Source organism: Alosa sapidissima, chromosome 3 (assembly GCF_018492685.1).
Source record: "Alosa sapidissima isolate fAloSap1 chromosome 3, fAloSap1.pri, whole genome shotgun sequence".
In the NCBI taxonomy this organism is placed as follows: Eukaryota; Metazoa; Chordata; class Actinopteri; order Clupeiformes; family Clupeidae; genus Alosa; species Alosa sapidissima.
Window position 1 is genome coordinate 22319926 of NC_055959.1, and position 16894 is coordinate 22336819.

The 16894-nt window shown below is 40.9% G+C and overlaps 1 protein-coding gene across 1 annotated transcript; it reads right to left on the reverse strand.

The window, feature by feature from the left end:
• Positions 1–4923: 4923 nt before the first annotated feature.
• Positions 4924–15994, reverse strand: zgc:171844 (uncharacterized protein LOC100151763 homolog). Its single transcript, XM_042087697.1, has 6 exons — positions 15708–15994; positions 11976–12099; positions 7146–7219; positions 6805–6919; positions 5387–5457; positions 4924–5155 (listed from the first exon to the last, which is right to left on the reverse strand). Exons 1-6 carry the CDS (start codon positions 15784–15786, stop codon positions 5031–5033), a joined length of 588 nt encoding a protein of 195 aa, XP_041943631.1. The 5' UTR covers positions 15787–15994; the 3' UTR covers positions 4924–5030.
• Between the last annotated feature and the right edge of the window lie 900 nt (positions 15995–16894).

The following is a 16894-nucleotide window of genomic DNA, read 5'->3' on the forward strand; positions in this document are numbered from 1 at the left end:
TGTTCACACTATATAGGCTAATATTTGGTGGAGGACTTTGTGTAATGGATGAGACATAAGAATTATTGTCTGTCAAAGGGCCCAAATATTGCCCCTGGGGAGGAGTAATAGGGTGTGTGGGTATGATGTGGCAAGAGATAGAGAGAAAAAATATATAAATATAAAATATGACAGTTCATCATCCTGGTGGCTTATAGAAACTCTCTGTATCTGCTGGTACAGGTCAGAATACTCTTATACCTTCTACCAGATGGTAGGAGGGTGAAGAGGCTGGGATGACTGGGGTCAGTGAGGATTCACTTGGTTTTTCTCCTGCAGTGCTGGCTGTAAAGGTCCTGAATAGTTGGTAACTATATATAACTATATGTAACTATATACTGTGTATGTATATATATATATACTGCTCAAAAAAATTAAGGGAACACTTCAATCATACACTGGATCGGTACTCTGACATTGTTTGGCTTTGAGGCGAGTGTTTTATTTTGCAAGAACTATCAGACATTGAATGTAGTTTGAGAATGGAGAAAAGGGTGGAAGGTTTCAAAAAATGTGTTTTAACAATTGTGGAAAACTGTAAGTGTTCCCTTAATTTTTTTGAGCAATATATATATAATATTGGGGTATTTCTCTGTTTAGTTAGAGATAAGGGTGTATGTTCTCTGTGAAGTCTGTCTCTCCATTGATGTGCATCATTGAAAGATTAAAGCCTGTTTCCTGATTGATCATTATCCTGACTGAGTCTCCATACAAGAAAAAATACCATTAATCCAAAATGTGAAATCACTGAAGTTTCATATGTTTAAAATGTGGAACATAATGGAAACAAAGTCAAATGCCACTTTTGTCACAAACTGTTGGCGATAAGGTGAAAGACAATGCCTATCATTTACCAAAAAGTGAAAGACCTCCTGCTCCTTGTGATGTTTCATACTGCAAACTAGCATGAGACTCGTGTAGAATATATTAGTATCAGGGCAAAAAGACTCAAAATTCATCAATCGAAATGTAATCCATTAATAAAGTTTCCATAATTTAACTATTCAAATGAAAATGTGTGGGCAGCCGTGGCCTACTGGTTAGCACTTTGGACCTGTAACCGGAGGGTTGCCGGTTCGAACCCCGACCAGCAGGCACGGCTGAAGTGCCCTTGAGCAAGGCACCTACTGTAACCCCTCACTGCTCCACGACTGCTGCTGTTGATGCAGGCAGCTCACTGTGCTGGGATTAGTGTGTGCTTCACCTCGTGTGTGTGCTGTGTGTGTTTTACTAATTCACGGATTGGGATAAATGCAGAGACCAAATTTCCCTCACGGGATCAAAAGAGTATATATACTTATACTTAAAACAAGTGATGTTGCTGGGTTCTTTGTGCCAGTTTTTTATGTTCCACACAAAGTTGAGACTCCAAGTGTGTGAATAGATTGATAGATAGATAGATACTTTATTGATCCTCAAGGGTCATTTCAAGGGTCTCAGTAGCATACAGACATAACACACAACATGCACTTACAGCAGAAATGGTAAACATAAGTATAAGTATAAACATATAACTAAACTCCACTGTACAATAAGACAGTAGAAGATAAGACAGATAAGAAAACTAACAAAACTAAATACTAAATACACTATATAAGTTAAATTAAGAAAGTCCAATGTGCTTGAGGGTGATCAAGCATAAGACGCTTGTAGTGACAGGGCCAGGACTGGTGAGGTGCTAAAAGGAGTGAGTGTCATGGTGAAGGTGCAAACAGTAGTGCAACCATAGTCCTTAGTTAGAATAGTGTCCCTTTACAGTCCATCAATATCAACATATCAACATTATGCTCTGGCTCACCTTCTGACAGGTTGCTAGGGAACTAAAAGTGTGACTGCCTCCTATTCTGGAACATGTATGGCATCAAGGCGTGCTGTGATCTTCCTGTGTCCTTGGTGCTGTGGCATGAGAAATCGCACTGTTAAATCAGAACTCTACCGCTGAAAGGTCTCCAGCTGATCTCCCTGCATATTCCTTTTTGTCCTTTATTGAACTTGTATTTTTGTCTTTACTGGTTGGTACTGCAGTTGCTGGAGCGAGAAAAAGCCTTATAAAGGTTCATTGTATCAGACATTTGAAAAAATATCTGGTTGAAATTTTTATGTAGACGTAACACAAACTTCTTTTATGAATTAGACTTCTGCTAATGATGGCAAAGAGGACAAGATGACTACCTGTGGTTGGAAGAGAAGCAACAAAGGTAGTGCCTGATAATTTGCCTTTGTGCAAAGCTACGGTGGCTGCCGCTGATTGCCGTGATTTGCCATTCTCTGTATTCTCTCATTTTTAGGCAACTTTGGTTTGCAACAACTGGAGTGCTGGAGAATTATCAGATTTTTTTGAGTGTTTTTTCTATCCAAATAACACAATATTTGCTAAAGAATGTACAGATTTTTTTTAGTTTGAATGTAACGTGTAATAAGCTGTGTCTGACTAACGGTGCCTGACTAACGGTGGCATTTTACTCCTCCCCTGAAAAGTGTTGTGAAAAATACGAGTCGAGAATACCTTCCAACACTGATGTGTCTGGATACATTTCATACGTTTGACTTAACAAAGCAAAGTCCCGATGCACTTGACCTTTGTAATTGCTGTGATTAGGGAAAGGGGAAGTCATGATGACTAGGCTAAAGCAGGAGCCCAAGGGGGGGCCATGGCTGAAATGTGTGATTAAGGCCGCCAGATCTCCTCCATCAAAGCCTCACTCTCTGTCAGTAGCTGGCTGCATGTTCAGATGCTGTATATACGCAATGCAACCCCACTACCTTCACATCACAATGCACCACAGCACCCACCACCTCACCCCCAGATCTCCTGTATGAGTCATACCGCTGTACTATGGAGTAGGTGGATGGGTTGGGGGGGGGGTAGTGCTGTTTTTATTTTCCAGAACTGTGACCTTTTTCATGTGGTAGAGCAGGAAGGGGAAAAAACCTAAGCATGAAAACAATAATGAGGTCTTGGCTGTTGACATGGCAATAACTATGGGTTATTATCCTCCTCCACAAGGTCAAAGGTTAAGTTAAATCAAGCTTTGTTTATTTAAATCAAGATTCCCCCTCCCTAACACACACACACTAGGATCGGTGCTCATCCAGACTGTTATGCACCTACCTAGACTGTTTTGAGATAAAGCTGTGGTCTAGCAGTATTGAGAAATATTATACTCACAATATTACACAGTGATGTGTTAAAAATAACACATCTGAGTGTGCTCAGGGACAAAACCTTTTGTGTCAATTTCAACACAACAATTGTGTGGCTTGCTGCATGAAAGACAGACTTCAGCTATTTCAAAAACAAACAACATGTGTACCTGTTTGTTTGTTTGCCTTTCTTTTTGTTTGTTTTCTTAGACAGCTGAAATCTGTCTTTCACCTTTCATCCATGCAGCCCCACAATTACTATGTTGACCCAAAATTGGATCCCTGAGCTCACACACGCGATGTGTCATTTTAACACATCACTTTTAGAGTGTAGGAGCCTGGAAACACCCAACATGACCCAGGAAAACAGACATTACAAAACATTAATTTCAAACATTCAGCAATCAAAGAAGTCATTCTGTGTGCTGAAATAAATGGTTTTGAATTTATTTAATAATTCAAAAGAACAGATGTGACCAAAACTTGTGAAAACATCACCAAACCACCTGGATTAATTGTACGAGTGTACGAGAGCTACTTGAGAACACACTACAAAAACTGCAGTTCTGACAATCTGTGCAATGATGCAAAGACCAGACGACAACACCGTGTACACTTCCCCACATTGCAGTTGTGTATGAATTCTCTGAGAAGAACTTTATGTTCATCACACAAACATTCATTCATTGCACTAACAACTGTGTAACATCTGCATGGAGTTCTGCTACATTTAACAAAGAGTTGAAATAGCCATTTAAGTCCCAATACCTGATGTGAAACGACGAAATACATTCATAAATGTATTAGCTAAAATGTATATTTTTCAGCTAACCTCACTTAAAACAGATGCACTACATCAAAAGCACAGTTGTGGAGTGACAACTGGTTCATTTTGCACAGATCTTTGTGACACACACTTCCTCATACTGCATTAATGGCATTTTCCGCATCCTCCTCTTGTGATATGGTTTAGCATAATTTGGCAATCAGAATTGAGTTATTGTAAGTAGTTGAGGGGAAACTTACACTTTTCAAAGTGGCTTTAGATCCATCAAGTTCAAGCTGCATGGGCTCTGTAAAGCACCTTGAGATACATTCATTTTATATGCCACTATATAAATAAAATTGACTTTAAACAGTCTTGTTATGTGCTGGACATCTTGTTCTTCATTTTCCTGCCTGTTACAAGTTAATAATTACATCCCATTTTTGATATTCATAATGCCTCCAAAACAAACACCTTCTGTGAAACATTTGTGAAAGGAGAAAGATGTGACCACTTAATTACTCTTGGAGACCTGTAGCATCAGCTAAAGTGAACATTCAGGTTTTAGAACACTGCTTTTAGATTTCCCTTGAGAGCTTTAGACCTGGATGTGACTGAATGCTGAAGAACCACTTTAAAATGATAAAACTGTTGTTCTCAGCGACTCATACTACATAACTAACCAGACAGATTGCACATTGTACACGGTTGTCTGCTTGCTGCAATTCAACCCACTGTGCCTTTGCATAATCAGCTTTGCATTCATGTGTTTTTTGCTTTCATTTAGCTGTCCAGCAATTATTGAGTATAAGAGAGTGCTGGCATGTTACATTAAATAACCCCAAGTATATGAATGAATGAATAATGATGTTCGTAGCAATAAATAACTGTCTCTCATATTAGCTTCAGACAAAATTGTACACACACACACACACACATACTCCTGAAGTTGCCTTAGCAACCATTAGTGTTTCTTTCTTACCTTTCCTTCCATTCTCTCTCTCTCTCTCTCTCACACACACACACACACAGCTACACTCACAAACGTGAACTCTCCTATACTCCCCATCTCTCTCTTGCTCTACATGACAGAACAGGTGAACCCACAGCACTCCTTGAAGAGTGTGATCCCTGTTTTAGTTAAGAATGGCGAGGAGGCCTGCTGATGCAGCGCACTAGAGGTCACTCGTTGGTCTTCAGCTGCATCTTAAAAGGAAAGAGAACACAGAAGAAAGCTTATATATGTGTATGACTAAATCACATTATAATGGCAATATATTCAACCATGAATCCCAGAAATGAAAGGTTGTGAACAATCAAGCGGAGATTGCTGGATAATTCATATCCCATATGAAACAGTGTCTCATATAGAGGAAACACTGAGGTCTTGGGAGTTCACTGGTAAGCTCCATGGAAACAATGCTGATGTGTTCTTACTGCGTTTTCTGTAGCTCTTAGGGAATTTTGCCTTCAAGAAGTCAGCCATCTCTTTGTCTTCCTCCCTCTCCCTGTTAACGCAGAATTAGAAGTCTGACAACATGCTGTGATAATGACATCTGCACTTGAATGTTGCTCACATTTGCATCTTAAAAGACGAGCGTAGCTACATCTGTGACTGCATCACAGCAGGTAGCCCCGAGTTAAAATAAATAAGAAATGTAAATATTTATTAATGTAGTGAGGTAGAAAGGGAAAACAGCAGGTATAAGCCTGCTTACAATAGAAAGAAAAAGATAAAACACATAAAAGGGTAAACTTTAGTGGGCAGCCGTTGCATGCATATGAGTCTCTGTGTAAACAATCTTTACTTTCTAGCCTGCTTCCTTCGTTTTCAGGTGTTTGAATTATTGAGCACCTCACAACAAGCCTCTTCCTGTCACCTACCGCTGAACGCTGTCAGCCCAGCCACGCTCACTGGCACATTGCCATGACAGCTGTCTGATGTGGAGGAACGACCAATCCATACTGTGCATCCGTGTGTCTGTGTGTGTGTGTACATTTATATGCCTATACAATATATAAAGGAGCTCATTGTAACAATATCTCAAATTCTGAATAGGAAAGGTGTTGAAAATATCATCCTTTTGTTGGTGATTTTAGAAGTACATTTATTCATGACATCTTGCATTTGCTGAGAAGGGGATTAGAGAAAAAGATTAAATGATTTAGGAATGTTTGTCATGTATGTTCTCCATACACAATGCAATGTAAACATAATCTACTAGCCCCAAAAATCCACAAGCCGACTGTCATTACCTAAGGCTGGAGGGCTGTAGTTTTAAGATGTCATTAGATAGATAGATAGATACTTTATACTGATCCATTACCTAAGGCTGGATGTCTGTAGTTTTAAGCTGTCATTATCTAAGGCTGGAGGTCTAGTGAGTCCATGTCACACCCAACCTCTCCCAATAAACACACACTCTAATGCACCTCACTGATCTCACATTTCAAATCTCCTTTTGAGCCTGCAGTCTCTCAAGCCCAGAGTTGTAAAAAGCCTCCTAATTTCTCCACAGCCAATAAATAAATCGATTCTCTTGTTATTCCATACAATTCAGACGGGGCTGTAATTTAGCCCTAAGGTGAAAGAGAAAACAGGTGAGAGACAGTCACTCGCTGACATCAGACTGATGCAGTCAGGCTCAGTTTTTGGAAATGGTGGGAGAACACAACGGAAATGGAGCAAGGAAGGAAGGCTTCAGAAAATGGCACAAATTTCCAGACATTTCTGAAGCCATATAATGATCTATTTTCAAATATTAAGCAGCCTGGCCCATGCCTGCATTCTGTCACTGTCTGACAACCTGAAGCCCTGGTAGCGATGTTGGGTGCCTCTAAGAGGTTGGAGGTACCTCAGTCGCTCAAACTCCACATCGTCTACCAGAAAGTCTCGCGTCTCCACCAACTTGTGTATCTGCTGCAGCAACTCCTCCTCTTTCTGTCGATCCTCACTCGTTTTGTCCTTGTCTGTTCACAGGAGAAAATATAAGCTAATGACTGTATGTCATCCTTATTTCATCCATGTTACAAAGTGTAATAACAAACAAATCTTTGCCTCAGCTTTGTTTTTATTATGTCAGCAAGCTGCAACGACAGACTATGCAATTGCCAAGCTAAACCTGGTAATGAGCAGTCACCTCTTTCATAATCAAGCAAAGATATTTAGGTGAGGAAAAGACATCCAGATGCATACCAGGGATTGTGATTAACTTCTGCAGATCCTTCTTGAGTCTGGTGATCTCCTTACACAGCTGAATGTCATCCATCCTGAGACAGAAACAAACGTGTCACTGAAAGGTGATGTCTTTTCTTTTGCCATTCCAGATCTAACTGAATTAATCAGGTTCAGTTCTTCTCACCTTCTCCACTGTAGTACTATGACAAATCTTCTAATACTACTACTACATCAAGATTGATTTCCCTACAGAGCTCCTCGTCAAACATGGACTGTGAGCTATCTAATGAAATCAGCTGGAACTGAGTTTACATCATCTTACATAAACAATCCTCTATGCTGACTACAGATGAATAGGAGTGTACGGCAAAGGTGTGGTGGTCAAGGTGAAGGAAGAAGGAGTTCTCACATTATGAGTCATTCAGCCTTCATATGAAAATCTGTTCGGCATATCTGCACCAGTATCAGTCTCACCTTAATCCTCCTAACATATATCCCACACCTTTACCCATTTCCACTCTGTTCAGCATGGTTCAGAAACAATGTTACAAATATTAACATTCTCATTCTCTTAAACAAAATCACAGGATTTGTGGAATTTTCTAGCCTGGGAATACCCATACGAACTTTCGGCAAATTTGGAATTTGCTCTGCAGGTCTGTCTGGCCAAGAGGCCATTGAAGCTGATTTCCAATATCGCCAAAACATGGGCATGCAAATACAATCGCTAATCTGGCATGGACATGTATTTCTTTGGAATTGAGGAAACAACTGCATTTAAAACACACAAACACATAATTGTGAAGGTCTGGGTGTTCCTAGGCTAGGAATTTTCATTTTCAAGACAACAAAAATCTGACCTTGAATTGGAATACCCTTCAGTCAACTTATGTAAGGCACAGTATATTTTTTTGTGTATGAAACAACTGCAGTCAACACTACATCTAACTTTCTTTGTCCGCAATACAAGCATGATGTTTGTCAAAACATTCTAGTTTGCAGAGGAAAGATGCACAAGCATGTCTACAGGGAGAATCACCACAGATGGAAACCAGACATGCCTTGTAATCTAACACCCAGTAGAAGCCTACATCTGTGTGTCTTCTGATCCTACAACAATGAAATGTCAAAGATTTTTGGTTTGGCTATGGATTGAAAGGTGTGAAACATAATTTGTTGCATGGTTGACAGCTTCAAAGAGGGTGATATTTTCCACATCTGTTTCTAAATCCATTTGGACTGTCAACAAATAGGGGGACTAAGAGCATCAGACAAAAAGAAGAGGAAGAAAATGCCAACCTGCAACATGCTTCTACTTGTTTGGTGTGTGTGTATCTTTGCAATTGTCATATTAAACTAGGAGAAAAGGTCATGACACAGACATTAGACAACAGCTGCTTCATGTGCAATTGCAAAAAATGTTGTGACATCAAATCGCACAAAATCAACATGAAAATATAAGAAATCTGTTGTCAAAGCTGAAGTGTTAGAGGGAGAAGCATTTACAGAGAGCTTGACAAAATTCGAAAAAGAGTTATTTCAGCAGTGGGGACTCCGAAAATGTCAAGTTTGACGCAACCGGCAAACTGGAGCAAATTACCTGCCTAATCATCGGTGGTGTGTCATCAGCATCTACTGAGCCCTAGAGCTTATTAGACCTTTCACTGAGACCCAACTGATTCACATGGCATTCAGCTAGAATTCAAAGACCCTGGCCCACCACATACTATGGATACCGGTAATTATAGATCCGTTCCTTACAGACTAACCAGTATGATCTGATGTGTTTTCTCAATTGGTCCTTTTTATTTCTGTTGATTAGCAACCGAGTCAAGGTGTAGCATATAAATATAGACCCTTTCAACAATAACAACAAAAACAACGCTTGAACGTTCTATTTGGTTCCCAATCCTCATGGAATGTTAAAACGGAAGCCTTGTGGGGCCAACTATGATGCCGATAATGGAACTCTCTTGAAAGGGTCTATATTTATATGCTACACCTTGACTCGGTTGCTAATCAACAGAAATAAAAAGGATTTGTACCTTTGCACCTACGTCATAATGTCATGTGACCGTTTGTTTACAACTAGAGTGGTAGGCAAGAATGGTAGGCAAGGCACTGCAGAGTGGTAGGCAAGCCTACAACAGTCGGGTTGCATAGGCTACACATAGTTACAAATAGCTTCAAAATTGAAATTTTAATATCAAATATTGACCGGGATGCCGACCACTTGTGTATGCCCTAACAGTTGGTTTTACAATAAGAAGCAAAAAGGCCACGAACGACCGTTTAGCCTACCCATCCTCGTGGTTGTGGAGGATGATCATTAGCAGCTGTGAAGTCTTTTATTCTCAAGATGGCCTAATGGTGTAGCCTACTGTCTACGAAGACGTAGGCTAAAATACAACTATCTACAGTCATCCAAAAATGAATTGCCAGAGATAGGCTATGAAGGGAAAAAGTGCAGCATTTTAAACATGGCAAGATTTTTTTTTTTTACAGTTTGTTCTAATTTGTCTCGTGAAATTCGTGCTTGTGGACATCAATCACCTATCTCCTGTCCTATTTCACATTATCATGAGTGTCATTTGATTATATAAATCACAACAAATGCTAATAAATGAAAACAGAATGGGCTTATGTGCTATAGCCTACAGGTCAGTTAGGCTAACTCCCGTCTGTCAAAATAAACTGATTTGATCCTATGTTTAGCGATCACACAAAACTTAACACAGCAACCTCAAACACCACTGTTGAACCTAGGCTACTGCTTCAGTCATCTAAGAAATAAGCAGTTTATGAATTCTCTTTACCTTTATTATCTTTTATCGCTGTTATGTTATACGTTACAGGATTCATGACTAACAACATAATGTTACATGATGCTGACTGACGCTGCATGGCTATGTAGGCTACCGTTTTAACGTCTGCTGAGTCTACTGCCTACCAAAACCTGTCGCTGTTCAGTTCAAGTTAAATTATCAAATATTGTTTGATTTTGTGTCAACTTTCAGAGGGAAGACATGTTCCTTTCTGGCCAAATTTCACAGCTTCTAAGAAAGTCTATCGTCTTCGTGTAAACCGAGTTTTGAACAGAGAAAAAAAGTTAAGCTACCATAGGCTACATGCAGGTTCTCCCATAAAGTTATCGATACAGATCAATGCACCAAATCAGGGCGATTTTAGCGAAATAACGTTCCTGTGACAGGCTAGCAAATATTGAACAATGGGATAACGTTTCATCATCACCTTTATTGATGCCTGAAATGTTGACATGGCTGAAATACAGAGATGTAGCCTACTGAGAGGCAGCTGCAGACAACGATGTTCAATGGGTTCAACTTATCACTTGCCTACCAGGTGGATGTAAACAAAGCTATAGAACCTAGAATACGTCACATGAAAAACGTTAATACGGTATGTTCACTTGCTTCTGTGCAGTCTGTTTAGTTTCCCATTATCACCATACTACTTTTACATAAGATGGATGTTGCTGCTAGCGAACAGTGTGACACGAGTTAAGCTTTTATTAAGTTGGCAAACGTTTGAACTAGCCAACTAGCTCCGCTGGTGGGAAACGCATGGGACTCATAGCGCTGCCGCTGTGCTGTTATGTGCAGAGGGAATTTGAAAGACAACTGATTATCCCCTTCCCTCGGACTGAGCACTGCGAACGGTGAGTGCCCAGACCCTACATTTTAATGTGGGTCTGGCTCGTCAGGCTACAAGTACAGTATACCTCCAACAAAGAATTAGGACAGTAATGATCCTTCAGAAATACATGATCCCAAATAAGAAGTATTTCATTTCTTGCATTGGAACTTTGTATCTTTTGACCATGTTGAGACAGCTGTTGAATGCCCAGAAAGGGAGGGAGAGTATCAGGCTATTCAACTGTGACAGCTAAGGCTTGAGCAAGTCCATTAGATGTGCATTTCAAACAGACAAAAGCTAAAGGTGTAAATAAATAACAACACTATGAATAACTGCAAATACCACTTCCCCCACCTCTATGAGATGAATCTGCAAAGCAAAAAGGCTAAATTAATTTTAGGAAATAAATACATTATAATATAATATTATAATTATACAGACAAAAATGTCTTGTTACAAAGATATAACGGGTGTGATATTTCCTGGACAAGTAAATCTCATAAGCGGCACAGATCTCGTTGTCAGGTAATGTGTGGGAATGCACTGTATGGGGAGATCTCATAAAGACTGAGAGATAAATCTCATAAAGACTGAGAAGCACTGCAGGAGACTCAGAGCTGTCTATTATCACACGTCCCCTGTCAGTCCCACCAGGCCCCGGTGCATTTTCAGACCCTCACCTGATCCCGTCAGGACTTCACCTCGCTAATGGAACAAACACTCAATAGATCCTGTGTGCACATCCTTCAAGTACAACAACACAAGTGCTCACACAAACATTTACACACACACACACACAGAGACACACATACACACACACACACACACACACACACACAGAGATGTTCAAAGTCCTTCCATCTTTGAAATACAGATATTTTAGTCACAGTAATACACTAGAGGTTATATAATAGCAACAGTAAAAAATTACCCTAGACATGTATGTATGCCTTATAGACATGTATGTATGCCTCTAGTCTACAGTACAACCAAAAGTATATAAACTAGGGGAATGAGGGGATTTTCTTGTGATCATGTTGGCTGTGTGAAAACAATTGTTTCTAGGGCAAATAAATCATAACCCCATGACACATCTTGACATCCACAGAGGCTGGGAAGGGACATGAGAGATGGGAGCATGGCGTAGCGAAATGGTCATGTGTGATTGACCGCGAGGTAAGAGGCACTCACATGTATCTCAGCTCTGACTCACGCCGCACCAGGATGTCCCGTATCCTCTCGATCTTGAAGAGTTCCCCCTCGATGTCGTCCACCGTGACAGAGGAGTCCGCCATGGAGACAACGCTCTCGGCCCCTGAGAGAGACACATACAAACCCCAAAGGGCCGGCTCATGGGGTCAGTACTTCACTGGAATATTTCTAAATTTCATCACTGGGCATATTCTTGTTTTTTATGTTCTGCTTCATGGCACAATATAAAGTCTGCTCATGGACTTTACCCAAGAAGAAAAACCCCAAGAGGCTGGCTGTCTCACAGTGATAGACGATACAATCCAACAAGTCAGCTCAGGTCTGAACCATGACATCTATGCCTAACCTCTGACTAAACCCCCCCCCCCCATCTCTCATCACTGAAACTGGGCGAAGATGACAGCTCCTCCCCTGAGTCGCCCTCTCTGTGTCCACTGGGCCTGAGTATCAGATCGAGGTAATGAGACAACGGAGCGGAACTCCCACATTAAGCTGTCATTAATTAGCGCAGCAACAGGCAGTCGGGGCATCCGCTCTGAGGCAGCAGGGTGACACCCCCCCCCCCCCCCCCCCCCCCCCCAGTCTGAGCCAGAGGTCTAGCAGGGTCATCTCTACAGCACTCTTACTCTATTCACTTTCCCGTGTCAGAACATCATATTTAGTGCTTTGGATTCCAAACTGCATGCACTGCACTTTTTCTCACTCTTCACCTATCCTTCAACAACGGACTGTCACTATAAAATAGTCTGTGCACTGTCATGCAAGAGCTACCCTATAAATACATCTAATTACTTTCCCTGTAAGATGCACTGCGTGAGCCTAATAATGTTGAATCTAAATTATGTTTAATGAAAGGTTTTAGGTTGAGGAAACATTTTCCATATAACTTTTTTTTTTCAATTTTCCATATAACATTTTCCATATAACTATCTTTTTCAATTTTCCATATAACATTTTCCATATACCGGTAACTCTTTTTTTTTCAATTTCCCATATAACATTTTCCATATAACTCTTTCATAATGGTCTGCTTACTGTAAAGACCAAACAATCACTAACTAAATGTCAACCTATACTGTTGTAAAAGTTGTTATTAATTGGATTTTCCACTGTGGAGTGTAGTAAGGAGGTTTTTTTTTGGGGGGGGGGGGGCTTTTATGCCTTTATTGCAGATAGGATTAGTGGAGAATGACAGGAAGTGAATGGGAGAGAGAGTTGCGCCACAGCCGGGGCCAGTAAGGAGTTTTGTTCTAAAAAGCTAGCCAACAATCTGAAATGCAACTAAAACCTTGGTGAACAACCAACAACACATTAATTTGGTCTTAATGATGCTCAAACAAAAAACATAAAAACGGTCGATTCTGTTCCTGCAAACTGTTGCTTTGTGTTGCAATAGCCGTGACATAAACTGGAATATTAACTGTCTTTTATTCTTTTTGGCACATTTTTAATAATTTTCTTTGAACAAAAATTCACAGCAGGCAGTCAGTTTTTTTTTCAAAGCGGAATACAATTTACCTGAATATCTCTTGTTGATTTAAGCCACAATTCATGATGTTAAATTTTGGCACGGCATTGCATTAATGAGCTCCCAAAACCTTCTTCATTCTTTGGCCTTCAACCTCACCCAAACCTCACTGCAGCTCTACTCACTTCTGCAGCAGCTACACAAAACAACCCCTGTCTTCTCCACAAACACCTCCCTCCAGACCCCCCCCCCCCCTCTCTCTCTGGTTGCTGCAGTGTAGACTATAGTATGACTCATCTCTGAGCACAGGGATTTGCTCTTAATTGCCTGACCTTGTCGGTGAGAAGGGAAAAAAGGATGAATTCAAAACAAACATCAGGGGAAATCATCAGGGACAAACATAATAAAAACAAGGCTTCCAACATCGCTCATGCACATACATATAGACCAATGTAGAGCAGCAACATTCACTTTTGATATCGCTGTAGATCCAACCTAAGGTGAAGAGCTCTTGGAAGCATGGCAGTGGACTCTGGAGTAGATGGAGGTCAACCCTGCTGCCCCCCTGTATTCTCACACACCATGCTCACCCAAATGATTTCTGGCACTTCCACTCCCAAATGCCACTGCTGCCTACAGGAGAATCCCTGTGACAGCACACCACTGTTTCCACCTCCCCGCATTATAAACACACAAACAACACTACATATCTCATAGCTTGACAGGATAAACCTACACTTCACTGGCCAGAAAAAAGGGTATCATGGTTCCATGCATCCATCATACCTGCTGTTAAAAGGTATTTAGTTTGTCTGTTTACCAAAATAAAATGTTTACCAAAATAAAATGTACAGAAGTTATAGTTTAACATTGACATGAGTTCATTCTTGCATTGCGCTCTCCTGCTAACCGTGCAGAGCCACAGGCTTGCTGACGGAAGCCTCTCCAGCATAAAGGCTTCTCCACAGAGGCTCTGGCGTTCCCACACCACTGGAGAAACGGGCGCTGGAGCGCACTCACTAGATGAGTCACAATGCAGGAGACGGAGCGACACGTCCTCCGCAGGGGTTAGAGACAAGCCTTGAACACAACACACACACAAGGAGTGTTTGTGTGTGTGAGAGAGAGAGGACTCATGCATGCAACACATACATTGATTGAACCTCTAATAGCCTGCATGTCCACAGGGAAAGCATGAGAGTCTGTGCAAGTCTGTGTGTGTGCGCGTGCATTCACAAGTAGAGACTTTGTGTGTGTGTGTCTGCATGTTTGACTATATGACAGATATATGTCTGCATGTTTGACTATATGACACAGGGAGTTTGTGTTCCCTGTGTAACGATGAGGAGGATAGTTGCTGTCTCCTCTCTGCTGCTGGTGCCACATTTTTGACACCCACAGACAGAAACTGAAGGCACCCACCACATGTCATACAGTCCTTTTCTGCTGGGCATCTCCATTTCTAGAATTTTCCCTTGACCACCTCAAACTGTAAGTGCACACACATAACAGACACATAGCTGACACTTTTCAAGAAGCTGACACCTTATTCCCATGCTATGGCCACCACCACTTACTTAAAATGATGTCCGGTCTTTATTGCAAACTCTGCTCATTTAATAACTCTGATGGGGAAGATTGGTTGGAGTAAAACTGTCAAACTCCACAGAGGCACACATTACCAGGACCTGGCACAGCTTAGTATCAATACACTAGACAGTGATATGATAGGCTGAGAAACAGTGGATTTGTCTATCAATAATAGCAATGCAGATATTCTGAAAAATAAATTCGCTTTTTAGTTTAACTCCATTAAGAATGGTTTATCTGAATGAAACACTGAGTATGCACGCATGTGTGGTCGCTTTAGTTTTTGGACAAAGAATAAAGATAGCCTACTGCAATCTTCAGAGCAGTCAGATGTAGTTTTCTTGTAAATGTGTGGCATTTCACCAGTAATGGGCATATAAATTAGCCTAGAAGTTCGCACTAGGACATCACGAAAATACAACCGAGGTTACATGAATCGGTTCTATAAGACTTCATACCTATGTATTGAGTATTTCGGTGTGAACAACTGTCACTGTGACTGTCATTTTCGTCATAAAAACACCAAAACACGCCATTTATTTCAGTTGAAATTATCAACAGTTGGGCAGTCTTTAGGCGCCGTGATGCTCAGTGAAAGAACACTGGTAAAAAGATTGGGCTCTTTAAACAACCATTTATAAAGGATTGTTTACCTTTACTGCACGCATCTTCGTCTACTTTTGTTCGGTCCAAAGAGCCGTACTGGTTCGGTGGCTGTGGATCATTTTCCATTATGAGCTTCTGGCCAAATGCGTCCTCATGAAACTAGTCGAACAACCAACAGAGCTCGAACGAATCAAATAAAGGTATTTCACTTGTCAGAGAGTTAATTAATTTTGACTGACAATACAATAACAGCTCCCTTTGATGTCGGCAACAGCTTGCTATGTAGGCTACAGTAGTGAGCGAAGACAGCGGGATAAATGAAACCGCTGCTGTGACATCAAGGCGCCACCTGCTGACTTACATGGAGATACATTTATCACTATAAATAAATTGAAGCGCTACAGTTACGTTTTTTCAGGGTTCCCGCGGGTCCTTAAAAAATCTGAAAATGTCTTAAATACAACTTTCGGTTTTTAGGGCCTAGAAAAGTCTTAAATTGTTTGGAATGTCTTTAATTTTCGAAAAGGATGTATTAAATTTGTGTATGGGACCGAGAGCGAGTGAAATGTCTCCATCTGGTTTCGTGTATTTTTTTAAACGGAAATCTATAAGTGACTGGCTACTGAAGGAAGTGTAGTGGTTGCAGAGTGAAGATGTTTTCACGGGTCGTTAAAGGTGTGAAAATGGTAAGAATATGTAAAAATATGCCTTACGTTTTCATGGTATAGCCGAGGCCTGAGAGATACGTAGGCCTAGGTAGCCTACGCGAGCGGTAGAGTGAGCGGGAGAAAGAGCTGGGTAAGCCCGTTAGCGATAGGGTGGCCAGCGCAGCCTCAAGCCGGACGCTCATTTGTCCTCCTTTTTGGAGTTGCGCTGGGCTTCTAGAATCTTTGGTCGGACGCAGCATCGTTTCACAAACTATGGACGCGAAGACTGCTGGTCAAATTATGCATGGTGCTTCTGTCACTCATCTGATAATTTGCTGCGCAATTTATGAACGAACCACGGACCGACAGAAAAAGAAAACAAACGTTTTCTCAATCAGGAGGAAAGACACATTAAGTGTATCTGTTTACATCTCTCCAGCGTGTTTTGCTGGCTTCGCCTAAGTAAATATCTGTCTAAGTTATAATAGCCTACCGGTAATATCGGTCTGCAGCTTGCTTGCCAGCCTTTCCCAGTAGGCCTACTTCGCAAAAGTTGTGAAATATAACCGCATATTGTCGGCGACTGG